This window comes from Apteryx mantelli, chromosome 1, assembly GCF_036417845.1.
Source record: "Apteryx mantelli isolate bAptMan1 chromosome 1, bAptMan1.hap1, whole genome shotgun sequence".
NCBI classification, from domain to species: Eukaryota; Metazoa; Chordata; class Aves; order Apterygiformes; family Apterygidae; genus Apteryx; species Apteryx mantelli.
In genome coordinates, this window is record NC_089978.1 from 220,954,997 (window position 1) to 220,971,957 (window position 16,961).

General features: G+C 56.9%; 1 protein-coding gene across 2 annotated transcripts; it reads right to left on the minus strand.

Moving 5' to 3' along the window:
* Positions 1 to 1,910: 1,910 nt before the first annotated feature.
* On the minus strand, positions 1,911 to 16,902 carry ANKRD16 (ankyrin repeat domain 16). 2 transcript variants are annotated; one of them, XM_067317572.1, is made up of 8 exons: positions 16,373 to 16,902; positions 13,684 to 13,904; positions 10,358 to 10,400; positions 9,437 to 9,545; positions 8,012 to 8,173; positions 4,740 to 4,818; positions 3,366 to 3,514; positions 1,911 to 3,077 (listed from the first exon to the last, which is right to left on the minus strand). In XM_067317572.1, exons 1-8 carry the CDS (start codon positions 16,672 to 16,674, stop codon positions 3,072 to 3,074), a joined length of 1,071 nt encoding a protein of 356 aa, XP_067173673.1. In that variant the 5' UTR covers positions 16,675 to 16,902; the 3' UTR covers positions 1,911 to 3,071. The 2 variants fall into 2 exon arrangements, with proteins under 2 accessions (XP_067173673.1, XP_067173671.1); XM_067317570.1 differs by lacking the exon at positions 1,911 to 3,077 and having other exon boundaries at positions 3,354 to 3,514.
* Between the last annotated feature and the right edge of the window lie 59 nt (positions 16,903 to 16,961).

A 16,961-nucleotide genomic window follows, 5' to 3' on the forward strand; every position in this document is an offset into this window, starting at 1 on the left:
GCCCGCGCGCCTGCCAATCACCGCGCCGCGCCGCCCCCCATTGGCCCCGCCGCGCCGTCGCTAGGGGGCGGGCGCTGCGCCGTGCCGACGGCGGTGCCACCGTGGTGGGGGCGCGGCGCGCATGCGCGGCGCTGCACCGCGCTCTCCTCCTCCTCCCCCCCCCCCCCCCCGGGGCCGGAGTGTGTGCAGCGCCGAGCACCGCGGCGGGAGGGGAGGCCCTGGACGGGGGGGGGGGGGGGGGGGCGCGTGCAATGGGCACACGCGTGTGCAGTGGGCACGTGCGTGTGCAACAGGCGTGTCCCCCTGTCCTCCCACCCCCCATCCTTTCACCCCTGCGTCCTCGTGTCCTTCCACCCCTCCCGTCCTTCCCCCTCCACTCTAGTGTCCCCCCGTCTTCCAATCCCCCCCCCCGTCCACCCCCCCTTCCCATCCGCTCATCCTTCCATCCTTCTGTCCTTCCATCCTTCTGTCCTTCCAGCCACGATATTTCCATGCCCCCCTCTTCCCATCCTTCTGTCCTCCCATCACTCCATCCCTCCGTCCTTTCGCACTTCCATCCTTCCATCCCGTCCTTCCGTCCTTCCATTCTTTCATCCATTTCCCATTCTTCCATCCTTCCATCCCTATTTCCATCCCCCATACTCCCACCCTTCTGTCCTTCCATCCTCCCATCCTTTCATCTCCCATCTTCTCTCCTCCCATCCTTCCATCTCCTTCTCTTCTTCCTGATATTTCCATCCCCCATCTTCCCATCCTTCTTCCTCCCATCACCCCATCTTTCCATCCTCCATCCTTCTGTCTTTTCATACTTCCATCCTTCTGTCCTTCCAACCCCATGCTCTCATCGTTTCATCCATCTCTCCTCCTTCCATCTTTCTATTCTTCCATCCTTTCATCTCTATTTCCATTGCCATCTTCCCATCCTTCTGTCCTTCCATCCTTCCATCCTTGCATACTTCCATCTCTCATCTTCCCATCCTTCTAGCCTTCCACCCTTCCATCTCTGATATTTCCATCCTCCATCCCCCCACCGTTCTGTCCTTCCAACCCCATGCTCTCATTTCATCCATCTCTCCTCCTTCCATCTTTGTATTCTTCCATCCTTTCATCTCTGATATTTCCATTGCCATCTTCCCATCCTTCTGTCCTCCCATCCTTCCATCCCTCCATCCTTTCATACTTCCATCTCTCATCTTCCCATCCTTCTAGTCTTCCATCCTTCCATCTCTGATATTTCCATCCTCCAGTCCTCCCATCCTTTCTTCCTTCTCTTCTTCCCACCTTACATCTCTGGTATTTCCATCCTTCCATCCCATCCATCCATCCTTCTGCTCCTCCACCCCTCCGCCCCCACCTCCTCCATCCCCTGGGGTGCGGCAGAGCCTTCCGATGCCACCGCCGTCCCTGAAAACCGGCTCCCCCGGCCGCCGCTTCGCTTCCGCCACGGCGCCCGCTCCGGCTTGCTCCTACTTCCCCTTTTGACGCTGCTTTCGCTTCTCCCTCCCGTCTGCTCTCCCGTTCCCCCTTTTTGCCCCAAAACACCCCGAGGGGGGATTTTTTTTTTTACAAACCAGCCACGTGGGGTTGTGCTCCGGGTCGGCGCAGCCGCGCTCCCCCCGTCCGCGGCAAAAGCCCAGCGCGGCGGCAGCGCAAAGACGCCGGTGCAGTTTCGAGAAGGCTTCAGGCTGGTTTTTTTTTTGGTGTTTCACAGATTTGTTTTCTCACCGCCTCTGTCCGGTTTCCGCCGCTTCCTCGCGGCAGGGCTGGAGTTTCCCAGCCCCACACGGCCGCCCCGCGCCAGACGCTGCGACCGGGAGCAGCGCCGGAGGAAGGGGAAACCCTCTCCGGCTCCCTCTGCCACCAGCCGCCTCAACCCTGAACCCGGGGGGTGAAAAAAGTCGTTTTCCAACGGATCAGTGAGCTGAACTGGCTCGGGAGAGGCTCCCGCCAGCACCGGGGCGGACGCGGAGAAAGGGGGAGAGTTTCCTCTTGCTGCTGCCGCCCGGGAGCTGAGCGGCCCCTCGCACTCGCACGGACCAGGCTGCGGTATTCCTGATTTGCTTTATGGAGGCCAGGGCCAAATTCATGGAAGCACTCACGGCAGCGGCAGCCTCTTCCAAAAATCCTCCGACGAGGAGGACTGAACGGAGCTCGGCATCGTCTTAAACCCGCCCGGGAACACGCGGGCCCCGGGCGTCAAACCGTGACGTGACCACGACAGCTCGGGGCCAAGCGTAAAGCAGAGCAAAACGCAAGCCCAGCCCACGTAGTTATCGGCCTCTCTGGTTTTTATCATTTGCTACCGATAAACCTGCGGAATCCCGTTCTTTTTTATGCCTCGACATTACATACAGACAGAGGCATGTTATGTTTCAGTGTGAAACCGAGCTTTTCATTCCAGATATATATAAAACCAAAAAGCTACAGCAGCTCTTAGCTTCACGCGTATTCCAGACTGTTAGAGACTTACCAGCCGCATTAAATATTAAGCCGTCTCCCCAGGCACTTCGAAGAGCGGGATTTCTTTTAAGTTCCTCGGCGGTGAGAAGTGCCGAGCAAGGTTGCCTGCAAGAACAAACAGCTCTTCTTCAGCCTGATCTGAAGACCCTCGATGTCACCACAAGGTTTAGGTCTTTCTTATTGATTTCACCAGGCTTTGGGATCAGGCTTGGTTCGCGGAAAGGATGTAGGAGGCAGCGGTAGCTTGAAGCTTGCCTGCACTGCCCACTGCAGCGCTCAGTCCTGGTGAAGGGAGAGTCACCGAGAGCTCATTTATGCTGCACCACGCTCAGCCTACTGAAAGAGGAGGTCACTTAAAGCCACTTATCAGGTTCGTGAAGAGGAGGTCCACAGAGGGCTTTAGAAACCAGTGGTCCAGGTTTATCTTTCCTTTCAGGATGTATTGAAACATCCCATGAAGAGCTAGGCAGGCTCCGAGGGCTTCAAGCCATACGGGTCCCCAGAGGTCATCTATGTGGGGCGCTTCCCTTGAGCGGTTTTATCCGGGGAGCCGCGGTCTCGGCCATTTGGATGTGCTGGCTGCTGTGCGAGCAGAGCTGAAGAGTTGTAGTTCAGCCCTGAAATTTGGAAGTGAAAGAAGAGCGGCCATGAATTTACCAGGACGGGGTCATGCAGGAGCGTGGAAGCCCAGATGCATTACGTCCATCATCTAATTGAGATAATCTTATTTAAAGCGTGCTTTCTCCTAAACACGCTTCCCACGTGTCAAGCTTGAGCTCTCCGCTCAATCCTTGGGTAAAAATCCCACCATCTTAAGCAGGTGGCTGCCTAAATCTGAATACGCGATAACAAACGTACCGTGCTGAAATACAACAGTTCTTCTTCGGCTGGTTTCATGCACTAACCTCCATATCTTGGAAAAGCTGGATGACATCCGGCTTCCTTGCAAGCTGCCGTGCCAGGGTGCCCGTGCTGTCCGGGGAGTCCCGCAGCCCGGCGCGGAGCAGGATCCGTGCGGAGGCCGCGTGCTGCCCCGCGCAGGCCATGTGCAGGGCTGTGGGGGAGACAGGATGTCAAGAAAGGAACTGAGATTCCCCGGCGGCTTCAGTCTCTATCTGCTTCAGCCGCAACCGTCGGCTTCCCGGTGAAGGAAATGGAATCCGCAGAGGGAACACGCCGAGGGCGAAAGATGACTTTTCCCAATCACATTACCCAGCCGAGCACCCGTGTGATGACCCAGCAGGGCTCAGCTGCCACGGCTGTGCCCATCTGCAACGGGGACGGGGTGACTAAACCTACGCAGGCAGGGGACACATCCTCTTCCGTGCCCAGCTGCGCCGGCGGAAAAGCCATCGGCCCACCTTACCCCGGCTATTCCCTGACCTCCTCCTCACCGGTTACTCGACCCTCCAATCCATCCTGTTTTCCCGGCCTAATCCTGCGCAGCACCAAGTATCCTTTGTGCTGAGGGTCACTAGCTCCCGCTGCAATCGGCAGGCCGACGCTGGCCCGGCAGGCGGGAGCAGGACACCCCACGCAGGACGGGAGCGGAGGCAGGGTGAGAAGCACCCCAGGACCCACTGACACTACCGCGGCGAAGGCGCCGGCGAACGAGGCAGGCGACGGGCGCAGGAAACCGTGACAAACGTCCCTGGGTTGGGCGAGTTCAGCAGAGCTTGAACTTGCTCACTAAGGGGGCGGAGGGAGAGAGAGATTCATGCTCACCGCCGAAGCGTGTTATGAAGCAAACCTGAAGACCGGGGAAGTTGCCAATTTTGGCAACAGCTGAAACCATTTATATATACTTCTTTTTTTTAGAGATGCTGATGCAAAAGATGCTTCACGCTCTCCTGCTGGGAATGCCAACTTACCGGCATTACTATAGCAACTCTATTTACGTTCGAGTTCTGTGTTATTATTTGCTCGCGGGCCATTCTTAAGCAGCTTGCTAAGGAATCGAGCCTCAGGAGGTTGCGCAGTCCCTGCGCTTGTCTGCCCACCCTAATAGTTTTGCATTGGCTAATTTTAGCTAAATTTGGTGGAGAAGTAGGGGAACCAAAGAGAGCAAGCTCCTGAAAGTTTCATGCAAAACAGACAGCTGGGCAGAGAGAAACTCGACCGAGTGCTTCTCTTCCTCCCCCAAGGGAAAGGCCATGACACGGGCTCAAGCCCGTCATTAGAGGTCGGAGAATCCAGAAGGAAGAGAGCCAGCGAACGAAAGCCGCGAGAAACCCGGCTTCGCGTTCACACAGGGCGAACGAAGAAGCCAGCAGCCTTACCAGAACGGCTCTTCCCATCCTTCGCGTGGACGTCGGCGCCGAGGGACAGCAGCGTCTCGATGGTGGGCGCGTGTCCTTCCTGCATGGGTGAGCACAGGGAATTATTCAGCAGGACCGACCTTGCAAAGTTTCTCACCTTTGCATCCAGCAGAAACACCACCGGCCAGAAAAGAGCACCGGGAAGGGCCCAGGTCTACTCTGTCATGGTCAAATTTGGGGCTATCAGGAGCTGGTCCAGGCACAGAGGAGCTTACAGCAGCTGGAAGTCAAGGCCAGCTGCCTGTGGCCGTGCAGATCCGGTCCGTTAGCCAGGGACTGCCCCGGCAGAGCGGACACGTGGCCTCACTGCCTTTATCACTGCAGGAATAGGTCAGGGAGATGCCACCAGGCACCTTCTCCAGCTCTCCCGTTGGCAGCCCGTGAGAGGAACCGGAGCGTGGCCCCCGCTCAGCGCGTCTGCATGCCTTGGGTGCCCACGCCAGCTCTTTCGACCCGGAGGCTGAGCAGCCCTGGGGCATAATTCTCTCTGCCAACAATTAACACAATGTTTAAAATTAAGAGTTCGTTTAAGACCAATAGTACTTAAAACCAGGCCACGGTTACAGCCGTGCCTAGGCAAGGCAGGTGCAAAAGATGCAGCCCAGTCCAGATCCAGGCCCCAATCTACTTTTAGATGACTGTGGATCCTGTAGGATCTTCCTGACCGTGGCTCACCAGCCCCCTTGGTCAGCAGACTCACCTCGCACAGCCGGGGGGACTTTGGCGAGGAATTTGGAGAACTGGCTCCCACCACGGCTTTGCCTCGGCCGATGGCTGCAGAGGATTTAACGCGCAAACGAGCAGTGACTTACGACGGGGCGGCGAGGCCTCAAGACGTTTCTTAATAGCAAATTAAGCACGCTGAAACTGTCAACCGATCTTGCCTTTTCCTCTCCAATCCTCGTCTCCGGTCAAATAACTCAATTAAATTGCTTTTATCTGCAGCTGGCCACAGAGCCGTAGGATCTCTGACTTACCTCTAGCAATTGGCAGCCGGCTGTTTGTTAAAAGGCCTAAATGTCAGCATAAAGCGGCGCGTCCCCTCGCACCGTAAATCCAGTTCAGCTCCTACAGAGGTCTAGAGCCGCTTTTTTTAGGGCGTCTTGCAGCCCAGAGAGCCGAACCTGATGCCAATCCAGACCGTTAGGCATCTGTCTGCGTTACCCCCGGGCGCTGGCGTTTCCTAAAGGATTTGTAACGCCTTACGGGAAGACGCCAAAGGCCACGCTTGCGCACCTTCGCGACCCACCGTGTCCTCCGTCTTTCCTCCACCGGTAGGTGATTCTTAACGCTGCAGGGGAAAATGCAGTCCAGCCCCCGCACCCCTCCTCTCTGCAGAAGCCTCTCCTTAAATAAAATTCTCTCTCCCTAAATAACATGCCTGATTTTGTAATTCCTTCTTTGCTGCAACGAATTAGCCTTCGTCACGTGGCCCGAGGACGGAAGGCCCCGATTTTCAGCCCCGCCGCCCACTCTTTCCCCCTGTTATCGTACGACTCGGTAGCATCTTATTCCTCCCTGCTCGAGGCTCCCATTTCGCTGCTGCGCACGCACCCTCTCTCAGCGGCAAAGCCGGCAAGCCAGGAACCGCTTTAGCTGCCACAGCCTTGGCAGCAAATTGAGTTGAAAGCGTAATTTGATTTTCATGTATTTATAAATGCAAAGTAATAAGGAGAAAAAAAAAAATACCACCAGCCAAACAAATGATGCTGTAAATATAAAGTGACACCGAGCCTCGGGAAGGAAGAGAAACCTATCAAATCGCTCCCCAATCAGCCGCTCGCCAAGACGGAGCTGGGATCTTCTCCAAGGCACATTATATTCCCCCAATAGCCTTGCTGTTAAACGTACCCTTGGCAACCAAGAGGGCTTTCAGCCTGGTTTCGCAGCGCATGAGGAAGGGAAGCCGGGAGAAAGGCCTCCTTTGTGGGAGCCGGCGAATGCCACGGCTGGGTCCCGCTGGAGGAGAATACTGTTGCCAGCACTCTCAGTGAGTGTCATTGATGCTTTTGTAGGAGCGGGGCACGGGGACGCCGCTCCGTTCCCACTGCTCGTCTAGACGGGGCTCTGAGCGCTGCATGTTAAAGCTCCCGAGGTCGGGAGCTCTCCTGAGGCGCGACCTTCCCTCTCCGCGGGCAGGGAGCGCCTCGCACCCGCGGGTGCGACAGCGTGGAGCGGACGTGAAGCAGCAGGGCTCCAGAAGGGATCGGGGTTGGTGGCGAGGGTCTGGGGACCTTCTCTGCGCACCCAGGGAGCGTTGCTGCACTCACGGCCCCCCAGGCCTTGCGGCCTCGATGGGAGGAGGAGAACGCTCAAACGACCCTCGTTGACTGGAATTCAAAACAGTTCCCGCGCAAAGGACACGGAGAAGCCCCGGGGAGCTCCCTCCGCCTCCCCACCTCGCCTCCTTCCTGCCTGAGCACGGGCAGGCCAGAATCTGGCCAAAATGGACAAAAGTTGCTGAAGAAAGAGCAAGAGGAAATCTAAGCAGCGATTCAGCCCCATCTCCTGTGTCAGGCGAGCGAGTGGACGCTGGTGAGGACCTGTCGTATCTCATGAGCTGCTGGGCACCTATGGCTCCTGGTAACTAGTGGGGCAGATTCCCTTCAGGTACTGCAATTTGGTCCAAAGGCAACAGATTGGGAGCCTAACTTTCACCAGAGATATGGCTCCGGTCTCCTCCATGGCACAGACAACCAGATGGGTGGTAAAGGAGCTGTGACCTATTGCCACTCCCCTGTGCTCCTGCTCAGTCACACTCAGCCACAGGCCATGCAGGAGGGTTTAGAAACCCTCAGCGCAGTCACAGAATCACAGAACGGTTGAGGTGGGAAGGGACCTCTAGAGATCATCTAGTCCAACCCCCCTGCTCAAGCAGGGTCACCTAGAGCATGTTGCCCATGACCATGTCCAGGTGGGTTTTGAATATCTCCAGAGAAGGAGACTGCACAACCTCTCTGGGCAACCTGTTCCAGTGCTCTGTCACCCTCACAGACATCTCAGGCACATGAGCAACTCAGATACCCACCGCCACTGTGCAGACAGCTGGCCACACCTGACGAGGGTCTAAAAACCATTAATCAGGGCATGGGACTGGCCAGGAGTAGATAGACAGTGACATGGGATGAGCCAGGAACGTAAATCCTCCACCAGTCATGAAGAAGGCAAAGCCTTCACACCTTCACACCAGCTGGCGGAGACTTTGCAGGGGAAGCACGGGAACGGGGACCCACCTTGGCTGCATAGTGGAGCGCTGTGAGTCGGAGGGCCGTCGCTCTCTCATTGACATCGACCCCCAGCTCGGAGACGAGGAAGCGGATGGCTCCATCCTGACCCGTGATGGCCGCAAGGTGCAGAGACTGAGCGCCCAGCGCGTCCACAGCTGAAGGGCAGGCCTGAAACGGCAGGAAGGAGGGAAAGGGAAAGCAACGCTCGGCCCAACCAAACCTTCAATGACAAGCGCCAGCCCACGCGCAGAGCCGAGTCGTCCTGCCGCGGCCACGATGACGGCAACGAACGTGCGAGGTGCCACCAGCAGGACTGGTGCGGTTGGTTCACGTGCCGTCGTTTGCAGACCAATGTCAGCAACCTGCTGAGCTTGTTAAGCGATAAGCAAAATTAGTGCAAAAAAAGGAGAATCAGGCCCACTCTCTTTTCGGTTGTAGCACATAGTAGCTGTTATGACGGCCTGGTCCCTCCAGAACACAACCCATCTCCAGTTTTTGGGGTGGCGAAGAAGGTAGAGAGAAGCAGGATCCTGCCTTAGCGGAGGGAGACGGGCAGGACGATCTCAGGAGATCTCTTCCGGCCCTTGCCTCTACGAGTTCGCTGACCTTGAAGAGCACGGTCACGTGTTCCTTTCCCATGCTCCTGGCCCGCTCCGTGCCATGCCGGCAGCTCAGCAGGCCAACTCAACCTGCCGATGCGGCAGAAAAACCCGTGCGCTGCTTTCGCCGTGCTGGCTTTCCGCCAGACCCGCGAGCCACGCCAGTTTGGCACGGCGCGTCCGAGAGGCACCGGAGCCGGCGCAGCGGAGAGGCCAGGGGAGGGCGAAGGAGGGGGGCGCAGCACCGTCTCCGTGCGAATCGGCCATTAGGTGGGCTCCAAGCATCTCGCATAAGCTCAGCCGCCAATAAATAATGCAGCGGTCTGGTTCTCGCGGCGCGCAATCGGCTCTAATGACGCCTCTGTTATGCCTCCTAAGTCAGAGGAAATCAGAGATTACTGGGAGGCAGCACGGGAGCGGCAGCTGTCACGAGAGAGGGAGGCCGGAGATGAGCTGCTGCTGGCGCAACCGGACGCCTCCGCGTTACCCACCCTCAGCGCCGCCACGCTGAGTCCTGCCGCCAAACAGCTCCTGAGCGCCGGTCCGGGCTTTGACACAGCCGCCCCCGAAGCGCCGGGCAAACCCCGTCCCCTTCTGCCCCTGTCTGGCATCTCCCTTCCCCTTCCATGAGCCCTCGGAGGTGAAATCTACCCCATGAGCTCAGTTCCGACAGTCTTACTCGATCCTCACTTGGCCAAATCTCGCTTGATTCCAGGGGGGAATTTGCCCGAATCGATTCTTTACAATCTGGTGACGGTGAGCACACGGACTGCCTTCTGCGGCAGTTCTGGGACAGGTCCCGGAGCAGGGAGAAGAGGTTTCTGGCACCTACCTGGTGTTTTTCCAGGAGCAGCCGGGCAACGTTCACGTGCCCGTTCTGGATAGCATCCATAAAGGGAGTGACTCCGCAGTTGTCCCTGCTGTCAGGTTTGTACTGGCACCTGGGAGCGAAGACAAAAGCCATCCCTGAGCCCAGAGCTGCTGGCATCTCCAAAATCCTTACTGCGCCACTCGCTTTACACCGGCGGGACGGGAGACTATCAGCGTATTTGGTCAGAAAAGACCTGTACAAAGCCCGTCCGGAGACCGTAAACCTTGCTCAGCGCTTGACTGCCTGGGGCGCAGCCCTGCTGGGGGGCGGCTGCATGCTTTTGGGGTCAGAGAACCGGTATTCGGCCGGCTCAGCTGGCTCGAGCCGCAGGGAAATCATTTCATTTCGATTTCCCTCGCCCCCCTGATCGGAGGATCTCCGAGCGAACAGCGGTTTGCGAGGCTGGAACAAGCCGGCTAAAGGGAACCGTGGCTGCCGGTGGCTCCGGCTTCCTCTCTGCTGCAATGCCAGGGAAAGCCGCTGCGGGCTGTGGCAGCAGGCAGCGCTGCTGAGGAAGGCAACGGGCTCGGGATGGCTGAGCACGGGCTGATTTAAAGCCGCTTCACAGCAGTCACCCGGGAGCCGCAGCCTGAAAATAAAGCCCAGAGGTTCAGTCCGGCTTGGAGGAGTTGCGCCCAGCCCGAGCTGCCACAAAAGCGTTTTCTTGCTATCGTACAGCCTCGGACACGTCGCAGGCAACGGGAATGAATCAGCACGGAGAAAGAGCCGCGTTATATAACGGGGGCTTATGTCACAGCAAAGCCCGAGCCCGTCGGCAGAGCGCGTTTGTCTGAAAGGCCCGTAAGCGGCTGCGAAAAGCCGGAGGAAACGGAGCCGGTGTCTTTGCGCGTGGGCGGCCGGAGCGAGGGGAAGCCCGCTTACCGCTCCAGGAGCAGCTCCACCACATCGAAACGGCCGTGCATCGCTGCGAGAGAGAGAGAGGAAGAGGAGGGTCATTCACGCTTTTGTGCCCCCTTCTGCCTACGGCGGAACCTAACCGGGTTTCTGGTGCAGAAGGAGTTCCAAGAGGTTTTAAATTCAAAGTTTTTGTTTGGGTTTTTTTTTTTAATTAAAACATTGTCTCCAGATCTCAAGCCTTCCCCTCCCCTGATCCTATAGGAAAACACCGGATAAAACAGAGAAAAGGCACGGCATAGAGGCCCCGTTTGCCCCCACTGGCCGAGCACGCGTGTGAGAGGGTACATGTGGCGACGAAGCCGACACCAAGACCTTTTCTCGCTGGCATTTGTTAATCCCTTAAGCGAACCGTGCGAGAAGCGAAAGGAACGCAAAGCCGGGAGCCGGAGCATAGCCGGACGGTGTTGCCGGCCCTCCCCGGCCACGCAGACCACCCAGCGCTCCCAGCTCCCCATCCCGGCGAAGCATCCTCGCCCAGACAGCGCCTCGGAGGGAAAAACAACAACAGCATGGGGAGGATTTGAATGTCAGGCACTGAAATAGTCTGTCTTTTTTCTTTTTTTAAACGCGTTGCGTTATAGCAGCGTAGGGAGAGACTTAATTTGGCTTTTTTTTTTCTTTTTTTTTTGGCATAGGTCATTTTGCAAAACGAATGAAATAAATTAAAGGAAAAAAACAAATCTAATCAATCCGAGAGCTGCTACACGAGGCCGCGAGGGAAGAAGGGCCCCGGCGTACGCGTGTTACCAGCGATAACCGTCAGACGCGGCTGCACGATAGATGCGCTTTGGCAGCAAAGCCCGACGAGGGCTTCCCATCCTCCCGCATCTCCGCTCCCGCTCCCTGCCCGTTTATCACCCCTTCGCCCGAGCTGACGCAAACGCAGGGAGAGCCGCGCTCAAACGAAGGCTTTAGAAAAACCCAAGCTATCCGGAAAGAAAAAAAAAAACAACCAAGCAAGGCGATTACGTCCTTTAACGGCAACAGAGACACAACAAAGCTGCAGCGTTCCGATCCCGCTGTCGCGCTCCACGTCGCCCCCGCTCTCTCGCCTCAGGCTACGGATATACGAAGCAGCAAAGCTTGAGGAATCAACCCAAAAGAAATCGCCCTGGGAGAAAACGATCCATCATCTATAGCAGGATAATTGCGCCCGGAAGCCAGCTTGACTGGTCACGGGTTAATGGGCTCAGATCCACAGCCCGGAATATAAGCTTGCGGAGACGGCTGTTCGCCTGACGTGATTTCCCCCGGCAGCTCCAGCCCCGTCTCCGGCCCCTCGCCCATGCCGCCGCCTCCGGGGCCGCGTCTGTCTAACGTCCCCGGTGATGGGGATGGTGGCACCAGCACCAAGAAGGTGAGAACTGGGCGCTAGATGCCACCATCACGGTACCCCTGGCCCCGAAATACCATCAAGCAGGAAGGAGATCTTAAGCTCAAGCTCAAAACCACCCCTTTTCCCCCACATACACTCCGTTCCCGACCCCCCGTCCCCGATCCTCAGCCCCCAGGTGCCAACCCAACGTCCACCTCTCTGCGGGGAGAGGGCTGAGGGGGGGCCGTGGGCACAGCCGGCTGGCCAAGACATGGAGAAAGAAGACACGGTGCAGGGCCAAACGAGGGTCTGAGAGGGGGCAGGAGAACTGCGGGTGTGTGCAAAGTAAGTTTTACCCAATTTTTTATTCCGGCAACCTGCTCCTCACTGCCAAGCCTGAAACATCCAACAACTAAACCGGCTATTTTTCACTTCCAGGTCAAGCACAAGGACTAAGACACAGATGTCACCTGTGGGCTCAGGCTGTCACCGTTGATGAGCGCGGCACGGCGGACGGGCAACCACCGAGGTCCTGCCAAGTAACGGGAATGACAACCACGGAACGACATAACCCAGCAGATTAATTACAGCACAGCGGAGGTCTCCTCACGGCACCTCGGATCTTTTCAGAGAGTCGATCCCAATGACGCTCTTTGGGAAATGGGTTTAGGTGGCTGCTGAGCCCCAAGGTTGCTGGGATCCCCTGCGGAGACACTGCCGAGCCCCAGGAAACTCAGGCTAATCCCCGCTCAGCGATCGGGAATGTTTCAGCCTCAGGTCCTCAGGAAGGGTATACGGCAGGACAAACTTAATTCTACATTAACGGAGTTTTGGGCCACTCAACTTATTAAGTTTTAAAGAATTTAATGGAGGCATCTATTATCCTCATTCATGCACTATTCATAAATTAGGCACCCAGGCCTTAAGGATGACGGAGCGAAAGAGTCAGAAGGTCAGAAACCAAATCCAAACCGTCTCTGGGTCATCGTTCAGGTAACCGTGTCCTTCTGCTCCCCACCACGCACAGTTATTGTCCGTGGTTCTTCAAACCAGTTCGCTCCCTTTATGTGTTCTTTGAAACCAATGAAAAGAGCAAGGCAGGGGAATCGGACAAGGTGGGCTCCAACTCTAACAACGGGGCCTGCACATTCCCGGCACGGACTATCCTGCGTATTTCTCACCACTCTGTGCTACCTTCTTAAGAGCAACGTGAGAATAATGACATTCCTGATGCTTTATCTGATGTTGCACCTTCGATTTGCCATAACGACCCAACCCACCAGGCATTCGCACAGAGACGGATCGTGTTGAGAGACGCATCCGTTACGAAAACCAGCGACAAGACCATAAACCGCGCTGGTAAAAGCGGCCGGCAGCAGGCAGGTCCCCAAAGGTGCCTCTCAGCAGCTCTGCTAGTTTTAGGAGTCCGGAGATGGACCCGAACGCCCTGGTCCAAGGAGGTCGGAGTCAGCGGGTGACCGTGAGCGTGATCCTGGCACGGATCTGCCCTTTCCCATTATTCACCACATTATTCACCACAAAAACAGGCTTCGAGTAGGGCAATAATCCAGTGCAACGGGAACTGAGGACCCTCCGACCTCACAAGCTCAGTCTTTGGCACATCATTTAGAGGCATTAATCCTAATTTTTGCTGTTTATTTATCTGAAGGCAGCTAAAAGGAGGCATCTGTCGCGAGGTGAAACCCTGCAAAGATGCAGCCCAGCAGCGTTCACAGACGGGAGCGGAGGGGAGGTGAGCTGCCACCAGCGCTCGCCGCTGACCTCCCTTCCTTTAATTCTCATCGAGTTAACATTTAACTGCTTCCCTGTGTTTTTGCATCAAAATAGGTCAGGCTTTGCTTCTCCAAACTAAACAAAAACCGTAACACCAGCCCCTCTCTGTTCTCCGCTGCCGCCACAGCCCGCTCTCGCTCTTCTCTTCCCACGTGCCCAGCGGTGACGGGACCCTCCTTACCCGCCGTGTGCAGGGGCGTCCTCTTTATCGTGCTCTCCGTGTCCCAGCTGCTTGGGGACACGGCCAGCAGGTACCGGAGGACATGGAGGTGGCCCTCCCGACTCGCGATGTGGAAGCAGTTCCAGCCGTCCTTGTTCTTCAGCAGCGGGTTTGCTCCGTGCTCCACGAGATGTTTGATCACCTCCAGGTTTTGCCTGGTGCAAGCCATCATCAGGGGAGTCCTGAAAGAAACCCGGGGTGATTATATCAACGAGAGGGACAGCGCTGTACAGGCCTGACAGCTTTTGTTCTATAACCTGAACTTGAAGCATGCTTTAAAGTTGGCTGTGGCACTGTTTTTCCACGAAGGTAATACGGGGTCCAGGCATATCACAGAATCACAGAATGGTTGAGGTTGGAAGGGACCTCTGGAGATCATCTAGTCCAACCCCCCTGCTCAAGCAGGGTCATCTAGAACAGGTCGCGCAGGACCGTGTCCAGTTGGGTTTTGAATATCTCCAGGGCTGGAAACTCCACAACCTGTGTGGGCAACCTGATCCAGTGTTCAGCCACTCTCACGTATGCATTAACTGGATTTTTGGGGCCCGTTGGACCCATCTAACGGCCCTTTCCTCCAGCCCGAATATCCTCCGCTTACTAGCGAGAAGGCTGCGAGATCGGCATGGCCTTTCAGGAAGGGCCGCGCACCATCAGGGCCGGACAGAAGTGGCAGATGGAGCTGGCCAGGACAGGACAGGACAACGAGCCCAGCCTGGGCGGTGAGAAAGCACGTGCATCCTCTCTGGGAAGGGGCAGGGGGAACTCAAGCCTGGCTCAGAAGGACTCTGGGCCTTCTTTACTTAAAACTCCTTGGATTCACCTGGCACCCTAGAGAAAACCTCTGCTCCTTAAGCTGGACAGACCCCTCCGGGTCTCACTTTACGGGAAAGGCTGATTCAAGGCTGGAGTGGAGCCCGAGCTCAGTCCCCTCGGCACAAAAATCCTTCGCTCCAGCTTTGCTGACCCTTCGCTGTCCCTCTGTCTGTTTTCGAGGGTCCAGAGCAGGGCAGCAGCCAGGCAGGTCAGTGCTTTTTCTAAACGGGAAGTTCACAGCGTGTTACGAGAGGTATGGAAGGAAGCAAACCCGTTAACGTGACCTCAGGACAATCTGCTGCTTTCTGTTCCTTCGCTAAACACAAGAGCCGGGGAAGCTAGAAAGAGAAAACATCCCAACCCGTAACTCGTCATCTGCCCCGTCTCCCCACCGGCTCCCGTGGCTTGGCGGCAGGGCAGGTTCGCCGCGGTTTCTCTTCCCCGGTAACCCGTTATCTCCACGTCCGCCCTTCCCCACCGTGCACCCGGGGAGGCTGCTGGATCCACAGCTTCCTTGGGAGGAGTGAGCCAAGAGCTGTCTGCGGATGGGCGTCAGCTGAGGATTCACTCGCGGCGGTGAACCCACAGCCGTCTCCCACGTTAAGCTTTAGTTTGGTGACTAATTTCACTGACCTCGCTAGCACCGACCCCTATTTTCCTTAATTACCGCGTTATATAAGCAGCAGGACGTTAGCAACGACAACAGCTGAACTGCTCTAAGTGAGAGGCCTGTTTTCCATTTGATCCGTTCACAACCTTTCCCCAAACATTCAACTCCGGGTGCACGCAAACACTGGACGGAAACCTCTGAGCTTTCCCAGGAAAGAGGAGCAAGTCTCCAGCGCTGAGAGGGGTCATCTCCTCCTAACCGACGCGCACGATGGCTAAGAGGAGCGACAAGAAACATTCCTTATTCAGAAAAAGCTGCAGCACAAAAAAAACGGTCCTACCGGACAAAAAATAGGCCTAAACCGCAGCACGAGAGATTGGGATTAGACGCTGGGAAAAACGTTCCAGTCGGAAAGACAGACAAGGACTGGAAGAAAGCGCTGAGAAAGGAGATAAAATCTCCAGCGATGGGGATTTTTAAGACCAGATTAGACACGCATCTGCTGCGGACGATAGGGGCAGAGCCGACGGAGCCGGGAGCTCAAGGTTTCTGGCAGCTCTGTTTCTATACAGCGCCTCGGGTCAGCGTATATTTTCAATGCAAATAAGACTTTGTCCTAGGGCCAGGCCATGCCCTAGAAAGCACACGGTGCTGGTTTTTATCCTTGGACAGAAGGGTACTGGGGGAATAGAACGGGAAACCAGGCCTGCAAGCGTGTTTGCATGCGGCTTGTGAAATCTCTGCCTTCCTCTGCTCCCCCTGATGTTGATACGAAGCTGGCACAGCCTGTAATTAGGAGGATCGGGACGCTGCCTTAGTAGTGCTGTTATTTCAGCTTTAATAAGGCGTCCCTGGCCTTTCGTTTGACAGGGAGAAGCTTTATTTTTTTTCAGCAAAAGAGAGCAGCTTCCTTCCCCAAGAGCAGGATTTTACATGCATGTAATAATTTCATTAACCAGGCCTGCTGCACGTCCGCGGAATAGGACTTATTTACTCCCAATTCTCATTTGCTCGTCATTTGGTTATGCACTACTCAGATAAGGAGGGAAATGCAAACCCTGAAGAAACTAGTTCTTTGACCGCGTCACTCAGGGTGCGCTAACACGTTGCTGCTTCCACCGGAGGCAAACCTGCCCCGAGAGGCTCTGTTTAGCTTGGGGATGGGGGGGGATAAAATTAATTTTTAAGTTCCTCACGCCATAGAGCAGCTTCAAGCCGGCGACCTACCAGTCGGCCCTTTTCAGGCAGTCGACGCTGGCGCCCTTCTGCAGCAGGTACAGGACGCAGGCGGCGCGGCCCGCCGAGGCGGCTTCGTGCAGGGGCCGCTTGTAGTCGCCGTCGACGCCCTCGACGCCCAGGCCCAGGGCCTCCACGAGGTAGGCGAGGACGTCGAGGCGGCCGTGGCGGGCGGCGTGGTGGGGCAGCGCAGCGCCCGCCGCCTCGCCGGGCCGCAGCGTCGCCCTCAGGAGGTCCAGCCTGCCCGCCCGCACCAGCCGCAGCAGCCGCTTGGGCCCGGCGCCTTCGGCCATGGCGCCTAAGGCCTCGCGGCGAGGCCGTGCCTCAGTTTCCCCGCTGGGCGTGAGGGGCCGCGTCTCTTCCTGCTCTGACCTCGCCCCCCCCCTCCTCGAGCTGAATCCAGGTGGGCTCTGCTGTGGCGGTTTGACGTCACCGGGGGCGGCGTGACGTCATCGCCGGGGCAGCCTGACCCATCCTCCCCCCCCGGCCGCCCTTCGCAGAGCGGACGCTCTCGCTCGGCCCCCTCCTCCGCCCCGGCGAACCCGGAAACAGCTCGCCACCTCCCTCCCTCCCATTGGGC